We start from the raw sequence: 17,169 nt of genomic DNA, 5'->3' as shown, positions 1-17,169 counted from the left end.
GTGAGTTCGAGGCCAGCCTGGTCTTCAGAGTGAGTGCCAGGATAGGCTCCAAAGCTACACAGAGAAACCCTGTCTCGAAAAACAAAAACAAAAACAAAAAAAAAAAAAAGAATTTGGAAAAAGAGAGAAACAAACCCAAATCCAGTAGATAGCAAAAAGTAATAAAAACCAAAGCAAAAATTAATGAACAAGAAACAAAGAAAACAGTACAAAGAATCAATGAATCTAAGAGATGGTTCTTGGAGAAGACAAATTAACAGAATCAGAAATGAACAGGGCAACATTACAGTAGACACCAAAGTAATTCAGATAAAGAAACACTTTAAAAACTTAAATTTCACTAAGCTAGGAAATATGAAGGAAATGGATGCATTTCCTGATTCATAAAATACCAAAGTTAAACCAAGGAGAAATAAAAATCTAAACAGACCCATAACAAAGGAAGCAATTGAAACATTAGTATAATAATCTAATAATATAATGTTTATATATATATATATATGATCATATATATATGATCACTTTGAAACTTCCAGACTTACTCTAAAAACAAAGCAAAAAACCAAGTAAAAACAAACTCAAAAACCAAAACTACAGATCAATAATACTAATAAACATAAGATGCAAGTAAATTCAATATAGGCGCATGACAAGACGATCATCCAGATCAGATTAGTTTTATCCTAGAATGCAGGGATGGTTCAATAGGCATAAGTCAAAAATGTAATAAGTAACATAAATGGACTCCTAGGTGAAAATCACATGATCATCTCAGATGCAGAAAAAGCATTTGACAAAACCCAGCAAGCACTCATGGTAAAAGTAGACTGAGCAGGACTGGAGGGAACCTCCCTTAATATAATGAAGACCACACATGACAAATCCATAGCCAACATTTTCCTAACTGGAGAAAAAGTTGATGAAATCCCATTAAATTCTGAAATGAGACCGGAGTGTCCACTATCACAGGTCTTTTCAATGTAGTACTGGAAGGACTAGCTGGAACAAAAGGCAGGAGAAGAAAATCTAAGAGATACAAATAGAAAAAGAAGTCATTTCCCCCCTACTTTCAGATGATGCAGTATTAGAACTGTATCAATCACCTTTCACAAAAATCAGCTTTAAATGGATCAAAAACCCAATTTTTAAACCTTAAACACTAAAACTGCTAGAAGAAAACAGGCAGTACCCTACAATATATAAGAATATTCAGTGGTTCTCAACCTATGGGTCACAACCCCTTTGGGTGTTGTATATCAGATATCTTGCATATCAGATATTTACATTACAATTCATAACAGTAGCAAAATTACAGTTATGAAGCAGCAACAAAATAATTTTATGGTTGGGGGGCCACCATAACATGAAGAACTATACTAAAGGGTTGCAGCATTAGGAAGTTGAGAACTTCTTAGGTATAGGAAAGGGCTATTGGCATAGGACTCCTTTTGCTCAGGAATTATGGTCAACAGTTGATAAATAAGATCTTATTAAACTAAAATGCTTCTTTCCTGCTTAGAAAATAATTAACTGTAATAGGAGGAAGCCCATAGAGTGGGAGAGAATTTCTGCTAAGTATATATCTTATATAAGTTAATATTTAGAATATACGGAGAATAAAAAAAATAAGGAAACAAATAACCCAATTAAAAATGGGGTATGGATCTGAATATAGTTCTCAAAAGAAAAAACAAAATAGGCTAATAAATGTCTTAAAAAGTGTTGAACATCTTTAGCAATTAGGGGATGCAAACTAAAACAAATGCGATTTCATCTTACCCTAGTTGCAACGGATAAAATGAAGAAAACAGCTGACAAAAAATAATTTGGAGGAAAAAGGGAAAGGCGAATTCTCATCCACTGCTGATGCGATTGCATACTGGTTCAGCCACTCTGGAAATTAGTTTGATGAATTCTCAGAAAGCTAAAAGTAGATCTACTATAAGGCCTGGCCATGCCACTCCCTGGCATATATCCAAAAAGACTCTATTCCACACCATAGATAGTCGCTGAGTCATGTTCACTGCTGTTGTTTTCTTAATAGCTAGGAAATGGAAACAACTTAAATGTCCTCAAATGGATAACAAAAATGTGGTAATATACAAATTGAAAAATTTGCAGGTAAATGGATGGAGTTAGAAAATAGGAACTCAGACCCAGAAAGACAAACATCACATACCCTCGTATTTGTGGACCTAGCTCTGAAACATCAGATGTGAGTATATAATCTGATGTACCTGTGAAAAGCAGGGAAACTAAAAGGGATGATGGGGTGGGAGTAGTGGGACACAGATATTATAAAGGGGGAAATGGAAACAATAGGGAAGGGCTTTAACTGGTGAGTGGGAAGAGAAGGTAATACAGAGGGAGATGGAAGGAGGAGAGACAAATAACAGTATGTTTGAAAAGACCAGGGGTAACATTATTTTATAAGCTTACAAAAACATTTATGTGTATGCATATACATATATGTATGTATATTCATATACACATATATCTGAGTTATACAAGGGGGAATAATGTTTCCAAGAGCTACACACTATCTAATAAAAACTCAATGCCAGGCAACGAAAATTTCCTGTTAAATTGTTGCTTGGAGGAATACAAGGGTCCCAAAACAACATGGGCTACTGTTATTGGCTTTGGTTGCCTTCCAGAACTGGAAAGTCTTATTGCTGAAGATAGCATACTTTGAATACAGGACTTTGTAGGATGTGACCTGGAAGCCTCCTCTGTGAAGACTAGCTCTCATATTTTCTGAAGGTGCTATGGTAACCTGTCAACGGAGAAAAGCAAACAATACATCTCCCTAGGTGTAAAGCCCATGGACAATAATAAAACCAGACTAGCAAAAGATCAATAATGGCATAACAGTGGTACTTTTATCTTGGGGGAAACCAACCAAACCATCTAATTGGAATTAAGACTCACTCAGCTGGAGGGAACTCATGCCTGTTACTGTAAACCTAGCCATGGCAGGAGAGTTCACAGACCCAAGCGGAGAACCTACTCTTACTATTTTCCCTAGCAAATATAATTTCTAATTGTATTCTAAATATTTTTGTATAACTGTAGTTCTCAATCCTTACCAAAGAAGCTTAATTTTATGCAACAGATGGAGACTATTACAGAGCTCCACATCTGGTCAAAATAGAGATAAGAGCCTATGTAGTGTTCAATTCCAATTGATATATTTGTAATGAAACCCCCTACACCAAGACTCAAGGAAAATTGTGGAAGAGGTGGTGGAAAGATTGTAGGAGCCAGAGGACCAGGACAATGATACTTATATTGTGTCTCCTAAGCATGACAGACACAACACACCCAGAACATCTCCACAATATGGTTGCCTGAACAAGGTCAACATAATGACAATAGTAGTTGACATGCCAACTTGGATAAGGGAAGATTTTCAAGGCTCACTCCTAGAGGAAGAGCTATAGGTAGTCAATTGTTAACAGAGGGAGAATCAGTCTCCAGGAATGAGCTCTCATATAGGTCATCCAACCCTAAATGGTCAGCCCAGGATACAAGCACAGAAACAACACTAAATAAGACTCTGTAGGATGTATATGTATTTGTTCATACACACATTTGTGTGTGTATACACACATACTCACATATATATACATACATATGCACATACATGTAACAATATCAAGGAAGAGACCATGGTGAACTGAGAGCATGGGACATGGGAATAGTTTAACAGTGGGATATTTTCTGTCTTTGGCATATATTCCTCTGACCATATTTCATAGAATGTTTTATATCTTTCATGGCATTCCAAAGTTCTCCCATGTTCTGTTAATTTGTTGTTGTTGTTTTTAATTTATGGTGGGTCTTGACTGAGTGATCCACTCCTTTTCCCTGTCTTCAAGCCATGATGTGTTCTCTGCATGATCCACTCTGCTCGATACCTTCTCCACTGAACTGGTTTTCTATTTGAGTTATTATTATTTTTTTTAATTTGCAAACTAAGTTTGGCTTTCCTTCAACATTTCTATCCTTTATTGAATTCTATTTGCATATCCTGAATTGACTTCCTTGTTTCATTAAACTGTTAATGTTTTCTTAGACTATATTCATACCCTCTTTGGGCTCTTTGCTCATGCTCAATTCTCTGCCCGATGAGTTCCCATCTCTAAGCAAGAAGCTATCTCAGATTGACAGCCGCTTGCAAAGGAAATACTAGTTTTCTCCAGTGCAGTCTCACTGTGATATTAACTGACTTAAGGGTAGGCCCCATGCCTAGCAGAAGACAACCAACACAAAGTGAACCCAGTGGTATTTTTTATACACCTTTACATCCCATAGCACCTTGGGATTTTTTTGTCTTTTGTTTGTATATTATAGTTTCCAATTTTATGTGTATGTGTGTTTCTTTCTCGTGCTTTCTCTTTTTTAATTTTTTAAATTTCTGGTTTGTTTGCCTGTTTGTTTTCTGAGGGCGAAAGAGGGAGGGAGGGAGGGAGGGAGGAAGGAAGAGAGAGAGAGAGAGAGAGAGAGAGAGAGAGAGAGAGAGAATGGAGTTGGTTGTGTGTTAGGTTAGAAGGATTGGATGCATTGAAGAAGGGGGAACTGTGATAAGAAAATATCATATAAAAATTACTTAAACATTTTTTGTCTGAAGTTATTCCAAATTGCTTTTATTGTTGGTCCTTATTATAGGATTTCTAGTTTTGGAGGAGACATGTAGGAGTTGATTGAATTTTTAATTTATATTTTAAAATATTTATTATTTTATTTATTTATTTATTATTATATTCAGGCACATATACTGTATAAGTGGCCAGTTATGAGACATGGATGCTAGGAGCCAAATCCAGGTCCTGGGAACCAAACTCCAGTCCTCTGGAAGAGCAGCAAGTGCTCTTAGCACTTGAGTCCCCTCTCCTGCTCCCTTTTATTGTTTTATATTCAGTTTCCCTTTCTTCTTCCAGTGCAGTGTAGCCTAGCATGTTTCCCTGGTGGTGTGCTGTGTCTCCTGCTGCATGTCTTCCTGCCCATGGGCTTGTCTTTGCATTATGTTGTTATCAGGATGAGAAATTTCAGCATGGAGTAAAAATCATGAGCTAATGCTGTGGAAGGAGGCACAGGGAAGTCTTTGTGGCAATATAGTGCTTATGATCTAATAAAGCACTGGAGATCAAATGAAAAGCTAGCCACAGCCATAGAGCCAGGCGATGGTGATACACACCTTTAAATCACCAACCATACCAGTTAGCTATAGAAGCTGGGCAGTGGTGGCACACACCTTTAATCCCAGGACTCAGGAGACAGAGGCAGATGGATCTCTGTGAGTTAAAGGCACCCTGGGCTACATGAGAGTGAATCAGTCTAAAAGAGAAACAGCTCACACAATGGAGATCTCAGCACTTGGGAGATCTTTAATCCCAGCTCTAGAGAGGCATATAAGATAGGAGCAGGGCATTCAGCATTCAGTCTCAGAGATTTATTCTTCAGCCACTCTGAGGACAGGGCAGCTCTTTCAGCCAGAGGTAGAGGTAAGAGCTAGGAGTCAGCTACTCTGCTTCTCTGATTTGTAGCTTGAACCACAATATCTGTCTCTGGGTTTTTATTATTCATACCACATCTTTTCCTACAGGTCTCAAGACTAAATTGCAGCAGCCCTGCCACTCTGTAGTCACCTGACTGGTGCCTGCTGTACACATACCTCTGTCCTAGGCAATACAGGGATCAGAGGAAAGACATGTTGTCTGGCTCAATCAACCCCAGTTTCTACTTACAGCTAGTCACATTTCCAGAGGTTTGGAACATTTGTTGTGTAAAAAAACCAAACAACAATGACAAACCCTTCTGATCATTTATGACTCCTGATGTTTTTAGGTAGTGGTGGTGGGAGTGGCTCTCTCACCTGGCCTGCAGCTCCAGGGTTCGTTCTTTCCCAGACACCTGGAAAGTGTGTGGATATTCTTCATTGTGAGTCTCCACAATTTTCATCCCATCAATGCCAACTCTGGTTCGAACTGTGAATTTTGAGCCCACCAAGCTGAATCTGGGCACACAATATAGCAACATGTTGTTGAACTGCAAAGAGACAGAATACAAGTTAATAAACAGGAAGATAAAGAAAATAAAAGTCTGACTAATGTAACTCTGGACAGAAATGCCACTGAATTTATTACTAGAATATATAACTTTTCTCTTTCTCTCCATTATCTTGCTATGTAACCAGGGTAGGTCTTGAATTTCCAATCTTGTCTTAGACTATAGGCATATATTACCACACTTGGATGCTTTCTTAGAATGCAATTAAACATTCATTGAATAAATGCATAATAAAAGACTAAAGGGTGACTAAATTGTGAGACAAAACAAATAACTTCAAATATTCAGAGGTCTGTCACACAAAAAATGAAGACTCAAATTAGCATTTTTTTATAAGGTGGAACTTAAACCAAGTAAGCTGCAGGAGTCAGACAAAGTATATCGCTCATTTGAATAGCTTTTCTCCACATAATATACTTTACACTATTCCCTTCTTACAAAATGATATATCAAAAATTAACACTTCACATGAGTTCCACGTTCATAGTCTACTCTCCATTGCTACTCAAACTATCAGAAAAAAATGTAGCATCAACAGATGCTACTGCCACTGCTCTTGGTTGCACATTAGAACTACGTGGTAAGACCCTATTGTTGGATACATCACACATTCTGGATGCAGGTATAGAGAAATTGAAAACTGAGCTGGAAGCTTCCTCCTCATTGGCCAGCTTCTAGTACTGGAAGGTGCTATGTGGGCTGCTGAGGACAGAAGCCGTCAATGGTCTTATCCCCATGTGGACCTTGTGAGCTACAATGCCAACCTGTTAGATAAGATGCATCTACTATGCAATAGTGGCATGACTGACACAGGGGTAACCAAGTGCTTTCTGATTGGATTTGGATTCTCTAAGAGGAAAATTCGTCAAAAAACCCCACGTGGTACTTACTACTGTTGTGTTGTTAAATGGACATGCTATCATGCTGCTTTGTAATTATTAATGTTTATGTACCTAAACAAAGGCTACTTTCAGCCCTGATCAGAGGAGCTTCTCTTTGCAGTGAATGCAGAGATTCATGCTTATTCAAGGTGCTGAAAACAGGTGACAGTTGGGAGGTCAACTCTAAATAGACAACTGCATCCATCTCCTAATTCAAGGCTCAGAAAATATCACAAAAGAGGGAAGAAAAGAATTAATAAGAGCCAGAGAACGGAAGAGTGCTGCCATGAAACCCTGTCTTCTGGACACAATCTGCTACACTCATGAACTCACAGAAGCTGTGGATATCTGTATAAGATGGGCACAAAGAAGATACCTGCTAAAAGTCTCATCATCCCTGGGGAAAGGGGAATCATTTCCTTCAGCTGTATAGTGTTCTATACTCAATATATAACTCCTTACTCATACTTTATCTAAGCAATCCTAATTAAAGCCATCAAGTCATGAAAGAGAAAATGAAAGGAGAGGGAGGGAGTAAGGGAAGGACAGACGGAGGGAGGGAGAGAAAGAAATATGCTACCTTCCTGCATTCTTACTATTTATTTATTTATTTTACAGTGCTCTGTCTGCATATAAGCCTGCAGGCCAGAAAAGGGCACCAGATCTCATTAGATAGTTGTGAGTCACCATGTGGTTGCTGGAAATTGAACTCAGGACCTCTGGAAGAGCAGCCATTGCTCTTAACCTCTGAACCATCTCTGCATTCTATATTAGTGACTCTGGAGATGAGAGGAAAAGACAGTGCAAGCAGCTTCTTCTATTCCATATATTTGATGCTTTTACATTTTCACACCTTAATGACACTATAGGGATCACTCAGTCCACAGAGCTAAATGTGAACACACCTTCCCATTTAGCCAGCTAGAGCAGAGGCAATTTTCAAATACTGTTTATTTACCTGAGCTACCAACCCTACCCTCATCACCTGAAGGCTAGGTATTGAACAGTGACCCCTATGGTTCAGATCCCACTGAAATTGCTCAAACTAGGGAGTCAAAGCCTTCCCCTTGGTCCTTCTTGTTTCCTTTGTGAACCACAAAGGCTCTTGCTCACTTTTGGTGCTGGTTCTCTCTGCCTCTTCACCAATTCTAGGAGCTTCTCCATTGCTCCTCTCCATGGCACATGGTTCCTCCTCTTGGAATCAGTGTTTTCAAAGGCTGATTCAGTGTTCTCACCTGAACAATAATGAAACCTACATTTTGTAATGGACTTCTGAATAAAACTTGGAATGCTGGTATGATTATTGTATGCTTTTGTTTCCTATTTTGCTATGTATAAAACTATAACCTAGGAAAAACAAAGTACTTCTGCTTAACAAAAATGAGACTTTACAGTAAATTTGGACAATACCTAAAATTATTATTGAGTAATTGGCCCAGAAAAATATCTCCAATATTGCAATAGTGGTACTTTTATCTTGGAGGTAGCTAGCAACTGTCTAACTGGACTCAAGGCCCATTCAATAGGAGAGAATTCATACCTAGATTTGTGATCCTAACCAACTACCTGTATATGGAGAGGCCACAGACCCTAGAAGACTCTATTTCTATCATTTTCCTAAATAACATAACTTCTAAATGCTTATTAAACAACTAGTTTTTATGCCCACAGATAAATGTAGCTCTTGCCCCTCATCAAAGACATTCATTTTCCCCCCAACAGATGGAGTCTATTACAGAGGTCCACAACTGCTCAAGATATAGAGAATAAGGCCTGTGCTGTGCTCAACTCCAGAGGATACATTTACATTATTCCTACACCCAAGGCTCAGAGGACATCATGGAACAGATGCAGGAAAAAGTGTAAGGGGCAAAGGACCAGGATGTCTGCTACTCGATATTGTCTCTATAGCGAAGGTACACCTATGAAATTTCAACAATATGATTATTTAAACAAGACTTGCATAATGACAACATCAGTTGACATGCCAGTGTGGATGGAAGAGCTACTGACAACAGACAATCGAGAATCAGTTTTCTTCAGGGACAAGCTCCCTAATGGGGCTAACCAATCCCAAACAGATGCAGTAGGTTAATTGAAGTCATGAATTTGTCCTTTGTTGATAGAACCATTTCATTGCTTAGAATATACCATACTTTGTGTGGATATCTGTTTTTTTTGTTTGTTTGTTTTTAGATTTTTTATTTATTTATTTTTTATAAAGTCTTCTGCCTGCATGCCAGCAGAGGGCACCAGATCTCATTCAAGGTGGTTGTGAGCCACCATGTGGTTGCTGGGAACTGAACTCAGGACTTCTGGAAGAACAGTCAGTGCTCTTAATTGCTGAGCCATCTCTACAGCCCGGATATCCGTTTTTTAAGTTTTTGAGTTAACAATCTTAGAATTGAAATAGCTGGGTGGTGTACTAACAAAATGTTCTTTAAAAAAGAGAAAAACAAAAACCACGAGTATACTGAGATGGCTCAGCAGGTAAAGAAGCTTGACACTAAGCCTTCGTGAGCCCCAGAATCCATATAGAGGGAGAGAAATTATTCCTGTAATCTTTCCTGTGACCGCTACACATACTGTGGTATGGGTGTATATACATAAACACATAGACATATATCACCCTATGCTCCTCACCTCACACCCATATACCCACACACTCACTCACACACATACTCACCTACATACTCACCCACTCACCCCCCTACATATTCACTCACTTAACTCCACACTAACCCATATACTCACTGACCCACTCACCCACACACACTCACCCCACACACTCACCCACATACACTCATTTGCACACTCTCACACACACACACACACATTCACACATAGTAACACACAAACATTTACACACAAATAAATATATGTAATAAAAAATTTAAAAACACTGTAGGATTTAAAAAAAATTTCTATGACAATCCCTATAATTTTTTTCAAAGAAAGAATTTCTCAGGCCTTGAAGACAACTAATTAGAGATGGTGACATGAAGACAACTCAATAGAGATGGTGACATGAACACTAGGCAGCAAGGTGAGCCCTAGACAGGCTTGCTACTAGCTTACCAACAATAATCACAACAGATAACATTTGCTGAGTTATTATTCAATGTTAGTTTATTATCTGCAAGTCATTATTACGATTTGTTTTATTTTTTTAGGTATAGAGAGAATCAGAATTCATCTCGGGGTCGGGCGTTGGTAGCGCACGCCTTTCATCCCAGCACTTGGGAGGCAGAGGCAGGTGGATCTCTATGAGTTCGAGGCCAGCCTGGTCTCCAGAGCAAGTGCCAGGATAGGCTCCAAAGCTACACAGAGAAAACCCTGTCTCGAAAAACCAAAAAAAAAAAAAAAAAAAAAAAAGAATTCATCTCAATAACAAACAATAGAGATACCACGGGCAGAAACTGAACAAACAATTGGTCAATGTATCTCCCTAGATGAACTACCCTTCTCCGAATGCCAAGGAAGGGATGGAAATAGTTTGGAAGCAACAATGTTCAAACATAAAATAGTAAAAAAGCTCATTAGCTTTTAAGAACAAAAGGAAAGACAAAACTAAAATCAAGAAGAGGGTTTCAGAAGTGGAACTGTGTCCACATGTATACCTTGTGTACAATTGTGGAAAGGCTGCCTCATCTTTAGTATCTATTAGTATTCTATTATTTCAGTTGATCAGCTCACAAGTTTAAGGGAACTTGTTACAGTTCTTAATATAGTCTCATAGACAATCCCGCCAGTGTTGACTGCGCAGGTGGGATGTAATTACTCTGGAAGCAAGTGAGCTTGTCACTTCTCTAAGACATGTACTGGAGTTTTAGTGAACTGTTGGTATTCTGACCCTATTGGACTTACTAAGAAGAGGTAGCGCTCTTGTGCTGATGTGTTCCGAGCTGCTAGTTTGAGGATTTGTCCTTCTTTTATTAGTTCATTTGAAGGATTTACAATGTCTTCTTCTTCTCCCAGCATCTCATAAATCTCTAAGAGTTTCTTCAGGTTCTCCTGGGAAATTAAAAGATTAACTTATAAAAAGGAATGTAAATTTAACTAAGATCTACTTAATTGAATAGACATTGACAGTAAGCTTACATTTTGGTATAAAATGCATCAATAAAGTGAATCCTAAGGAAAGGGGAATGGATTGGTAGTTGGCAAACAGTCTTTTCTGCTCACCTCTATCTGTTCACTTTGGTCTAAATCTGCACCCAGTCAGAGGATGTATTACCAACTGCAGTCTAGCCACAAGCTTCTCAAATCCTCTAAAAGCCACTTACCATTTTCCTTATTGCACTATTAGAATGGCTTGCTGCTGTAGATATAATTTCAAGTGACTCTAAATGGGAAAGAGAAAAGTAAATAAATGTTCTGTCTGTCCTGTGTTACTAGAGTAACATAGAAACAGAGATCAAGGACAACAAGATCTCAGGCAGGCAGTTTCCACAGTTACTTGTTAGCTATTTATCTACACTTTCACTTGCAAAATGATACATGTGATGATTAGGCTCCCAGGTAATTTAATATGTAATAAGCCTTAGAAATGACCTTGCAATTACAGTGTACACTACCAGGTTTGAGGTACTTTGCCAGGGGTAATTTCATATAAACAGCAGTCCCACACCATCTGTCAATTTGTTGTGGCTCAAAAATACCAAATAGAAGTTGCCAGGAAAAAATTCATAATTTTAAATTTTCTTATGGCACACAGTTAAATTATTCTATTTTATTATATAGTGTTAATGTCTAATTAACAAATTAAACCATACATACATATGTAAAGTTTGGTACTAGTAACAATTAAAGGAGTACATGGAACATTTTGGAAAGCAGCTCCCTGGGAATTTGTCTACCAGTTGTCGAGTTCTTTCATTTCCTTTTGCCACATGATAGGAATGAGGAAGTGATGTGACTGGGCCCTAGGATGTAAGACTCAGACTTCTGATGCTACAGTTTGCCTACTAAACATAAACAGTTTTCTTTGGGAAAGCATGACAGCTTGATTCCGATGGAGAGAGTCTGAAGGATTGACATCCTGACAGTGCTTGGAGGGAAATGGAAGGGAGGAATGTGGTGTGGAGATCTGTGGGGCAGAGGCCTGTGCTGGGCAACCCCTGGGAGCACCTCCCAGTCCTAAGCCATGCAGCGGCAGCCCCATTCCTCTGGGCCCATGTTTTCCATGTTCTTTGCATTGCTGAGCAGAACATATTTTTATTGCTTCATCTTCTACTCTCAGGACTCTAAATGCCCATCTTCTAGGATTTTCTTAGCAAAGGGAAGCCAGGAAGAGTTATGTAGTGTCTTATGTCTATAACTCAGAGCAAGAATGAATCTTAAGAGAATACTGAATACTGAATCATGCACTTGGCATGTCCTGGTGGCCATGGGTTGGCAGCTCCACACAAGGACCACTGCATCTCTCTCTGTAAGAACTGCCTCTTCCTGGAGGGCTGGTCTGTGCTCTGGGGAGGGTGGCTGAGGATGGGCCCATCCACAGTCCTACTGAGAGTGAGTCTGGCTTGGCTCAGTAGTGTCTGCTTTTGGAGCTGGAAAGCTGGGGAGCCAGGTAACAACCCCAGAGCAACAGGAGGACCACTCATCTGGGGACACATTCCTGACTGTCAAGAAGCTATTTGAAAAACTAACACAGAATTCTTGAAACCAGACAAGGAAAGCACCAAGAACAAACCTGCAATGGAAACCAACAGCAAGCAGAAAGAATTTGAAGAGAGCTTGCAGAAAAGTCTGACAAGCTGGCCATAGCATGGCTGCCTTTACTGAAGTAACCTGGTTGCAAGTGATATGCCAGTACCAAGCTATGTTCCCCTTTCCCCCCAGGATTTCTGTGGGTCCTCTAACAATATCTTAGGATAATGCCTGCATTTCAAAACTTGATAGTCAACATGATTTTTGTTTTCTCTTGAAGGTGGTTCCCAGCCTGTATGGTTGGTGTTGTAAAAACAGCTTCCAATCCCTTTGGGGGCTTTTTGCTGTGTTGAGTCCTACACTCAGTGGTCAAGAGGAGTGGGGGAGGCAATGTCCTTATGGCAGCATCCGACTGAGGAATTTGCCTTTGCATCCCTGATGCTCTGAGCAGATGTGCTCCATGCTCTGTGGCCTGCTTGATTTATAGGTTGGGCTCTGAAGGTCTTGTCTTGCTAAACATGACTCTTCCTAAGGCAGGGAAAGAGGGTACAGTCACTTAAAAAGAAAATGATAGAGCATCTTTAAATGTTCCAGGACCATGTGAGCACACCCAGTTCTGTGTGTGACAAAGAAAATCCAGAATGGAATAAAACAAAATGGCAGAGGCCAGGGCAACTGCTGAGAGAAGTGTAGGAAGAGCTGTAATACCTACTTTCAATCACCAGCAGCTAGGCCACTAATACCCAGCACTCATGGGTGAAACCGAGGGTGTGACAGAGGGCTCCCAAAGTTATCAGGCCAGGAGATGATCACAAGTCAAACTGTACAAACTTCAGAAGGGGCAAAGAGTGAGAGATGTTTCTGTGGTCATAGGCATGGTGGGAAAACAGAGATGGCCTGTGTTCTAGATGAGACATGGATCCTCATCTCAGAATAACCCCGGCTTAGGAAAGAACCAAGGATCTGTAAGAGAAGCCCATTAGACTAGTATTATTAGCACTTGTCAGATATTGAACCATGGCTATTTTTCAATTTTTTGCTCATCTCTTTAATTATTGAGAGGTTTAAGAAACTATACTAGAGGGGAGGTAAAACATGGTTTTTGTTTGTTTGTTTGTTTGGTTTATTTAGACAGTCTCACTTTTTAATGCTGGCTAGCCTGGAACTCAGAGATCCACTTGCCTCTGCCCCCTAGTGCTGAGATTTAAAGCCACTACCTATCATGTACCACGCAGAAATCAGAATGTGATGTGCAAATCTCTGGACTTGATCTCTGACATCACAAAAAACGAAAACTATACGAGAAGCTAAAGAATTAATGAAACTCATCAGTTAGTCTTAAAAACTTTTCATTCTAATCTAATGAAGTAATTAAAGGTGACCAACACAATTGGAATAAAGTGTTTTTTGTGTTTGTTTGCTTGTTTGAGGAAAATGTTACTAGATAATAAAGCACTTCACATCCTGTGTGTCTCAGGGAGTAAGGCTAACAGTTGTATTTTCACAGTAAATGTCTTCCTAAGTTTCTGATAGACATCAGCTGCATTGATGAGAAGGTCACTAACTATATTACTACTCCAAACATCTCTAAGCCTATGGCTTTAGACCTCAGCAATGACCACGAATCCAGAATGGGAAGTTGGTTTGCACTTCTCTAAGCCAGCATTAAAGTGGCCTGCTTAATTAAGATGCTGACAAGTATTTCCAGTGTGATGATGTAAGACACATCTTTGGAATCAAAGGGCTATTTGGCTATATATCATCCTGCTACCGTTGAGGGAGATTAAAAGCATTACTTTTCGCATCATTCCAGTCTGGGGAGTCAGGGGACAGCTTCTTCAGGTAGTCCTTGAGAAGCATCTCATAGCGCGGGATCCGCTGAATAGGCTCCAGCATGTGATGCTGCAGGGTTAGGCTCCCACAGATCTTCTGTTTCTGTAATCAGCAAGATTTTTATTTTTAAATATTGTTACTACATTTACTTATTTAATGCATGTGCATGTAAGTATGGAGGTCAGAGGAAGACCTGCAGCACTCAGGTCATCAGGCTTGGTGGCAAGTCCTTTACCACTGAGCCACCTCTCTAACTGCTGTAATCAAGGTTTTTAAAGGGATATTTAAAAATTAGGTTAGCCTATATAAAACCCCAATGTAATAAAGAACTTTCATCAAGGGCAGTATTTCCTAACAAGCATAGCAGCATTACACATCTGGGGTGCTTGGGAAAGTGCAGGTTTCTTAGTCCTCCCACCCCCATCCCACCCCAAGTCTATGAAACCACAATGCTGGGAGAAGTCAGAGAATATGCATTTAAAATACCTCATATCGCTGCCCATATAACTTGGAGATACTAAGTTTCCCTTCAACAAAGACACCTTCCATTCTGGCTACTTCAAGGTTGTTTGCCAAGGACAATGAATGCCATTTTCCTGCCACTCTGTCTCTCTTTGGGACTCACAAGAACCCAGAAGCCTCCCTGCCAGGGACCCTTCATCCTTCCCACTTGGCAGAGAGACATAAGTAGAGAACTGCACTCAAGTTCACAGGCCCCTTCATTGACTACTTGCCAGAGACTTCCACCTCCCCTGGCCCATCTCTCTCTCTTTGGGACTTAGAAGTTCTCAGCCTGCTCACCGCATGGGACTCTAGCCAGCCTATGTGGCTGGAAGATTCAGGCTACTTCTTCCTTTCAAGATTTCCTAGAGCTCTGCCAGCTGCCCGACTGGAGCCCTCTAGTTGCCATATCCAGTCTTGAGACCCAGGACCAGTCTATATTGCCAGGGGACCTTGTTACAGGATCCTCTTCCCCAAACTACTGTAGAGAACAGACTGTAGCTGATGAACAGAGACCTGTATAGAGGATGTAGCCCCAACTACTAGACAAATAGATGGAACTGACACCCTAACCCTGCCATAAATTTGACTCCACCTTGACATTATAAATATCCCCAACAAAAGAAGAAAGGTGGTTTGAACAAAAAGAAAGAAAAACTCAACCAACAAACTAAGTACAGATGCACAAATCTCAAAACATAAATAAAAACATCTATATATATATATATATATATATATATATATATATATATATATTCCCCCCAAAAACAAACAAAAAGCAAAAAAACAAAATAACCCATCTCCTCCCCCAAATGTAAATTCCATAATAATGACTCCTGTTAAAAATAATATAGAAGAACTCTCAAAGAATTCAAAAGATGAGCCGGGCGTTGGTGGTGCACACCTTTAATCCCAGCACTCGGGAGGCAGAGGCAGAGGCAGGTGGATCTCTGTGAGTTCGAGACCAGCCTGGTCTACAAGAGCTAGTTCCAGGACAGCCTCCAAAGCCACAGAGAAACCCTGTCTTGAAAAACCAAAAACCAAAAACCAAAAAAAAAAAAAAAAAAAAAAAAAAAAAAAAAAGAATTCAAAAGAATGATTACAGTTATGGTCAAACAACCTCAAAAAGGCAAAAAGATAAATGAAATAAAAAAGTAAATCCAAGACATGATAGTAGTTTGAATTTTTGAAGAAAACCAAACTGAAATGATACTGAAGTGAAAACTTTGCATGATAAAAACAGGTCAAAAGAACATAGAACTAGTAAGGCCATACTACAAAGGCTACTAGAAGGAATATATCAATCTGAAGATAAGTATGAACATGTCCAAGGGAATGTGCCAGGTCAAACAATCAAAAGAGATCCATGAAAACAACAAAACAACAGGAACTAATATATACCGTTCAATAATAATTCTGAATATTAATGGTTCAAATTCCTCAATAAAAAGACCCAGACTAACAGAAAATGGTTCATCCTTTTGTTACTTCTCAGAAACATACCTCATTGCCAATGATAAGACACAACCTGAGGGTGAAGCAGGCATAGCTATTCTAATATCAATAAAATATACCTTAAAGCAAAACCAGTTAGAAGAGACAGGGAGGAAAATTTCATACTCTTAAGAAAACACATTGGGGCTGGAGAGATGTCTCAATGGTTAAGAGCACTGGCTGCTCTTCCAGAGGATCAGAGTTCATTTCCCAGCACCCACAAAGAAGCTCACAACTGTGTGTAACTCCAGTTCCAGAAGGAGATACATTTTGGAAAGAGATAAGTTAAAATATCACTATTTGCAGACTATATTATTTTATATACAAAGACCCTAAAGACTCCATCATAAAACTCCAAACATCTGATAAACACATTCAGCAAAGTAGCAGGCAGGATACAAAATCGATACACAGAAATCAGTTGCCTTTCTAAGTACAAATGATATCTTAAAGCACCGAAAAAGAGACTCAAGATAGCAGAAGATACAAAGACTTCCCATGCTCACAAACTGGTAAGATTAATACTGTGAACATGGACATCCTTACTAAAAGCAACCTAAAGATTCAGTGTAATCAAAATTCCAAACAATTACTCACAGAAAATGAGAAAAAATATTATATTTCATATGGATACACAAATGATAAAGCACAGCCAAAACAACCCTGAAGAATTAAATAAGATGTAGGACATTCTTTACACTGTGTAAATATATGTCACTGTGACTGGTGTAATAAA

General features: G+C 39.2%; 1 protein-coding gene across 7 annotated transcripts in view; it reads right to left on the bottom strand.

The window, feature by feature from the left end:
- Fgd4 (FYVE, RhoGEF and PH domain containing 4) overlaps positions 1–17,169 on the bottom strand; it is a 161,261-nt gene that overhangs the window by 21,978 nt on the left and 122,114 nt on the right. For all 7 annotated transcript variants that reach the window (XM_027413414.2, XM_035444751.1, XM_027413412.2 and 4 more), the window contains 4 exons: positions 14,402–14,540; positions 11,240–11,298; positions 10,821–10,967; positions 5,879–6,051 (listed from right to left, as the gene is read on the bottom strand). In XM_027413414.2, the coding sequence (XP_027269215.1) occupies positions 5,879–6,051; positions 10,821–10,967; positions 11,240–11,298; positions 14,402–14,540 (518 nt within the window). The remainder of the gene's footprint in view (positions 1–5,878; positions 6,052–10,820; positions 10,968–11,239; positions 11,299–14,401; positions 14,541–17,169) is intronic.

Source organism: Cricetulus griseus, chromosome 4 (assembly GCF_003668045.3).
Source record: "Cricetulus griseus strain 17A/GY chromosome 4, alternate assembly CriGri-PICRH-1.0, whole genome shotgun sequence".
Taxonomy (NCBI): Eukaryota; Metazoa; Chordata; class Mammalia; order Rodentia; family Cricetidae; genus Cricetulus; species Cricetulus griseus.
Note: the sequence above shows the minus strand (reverse complement) of the source record. Positions and strands in the feature narration are given on the sequence as shown.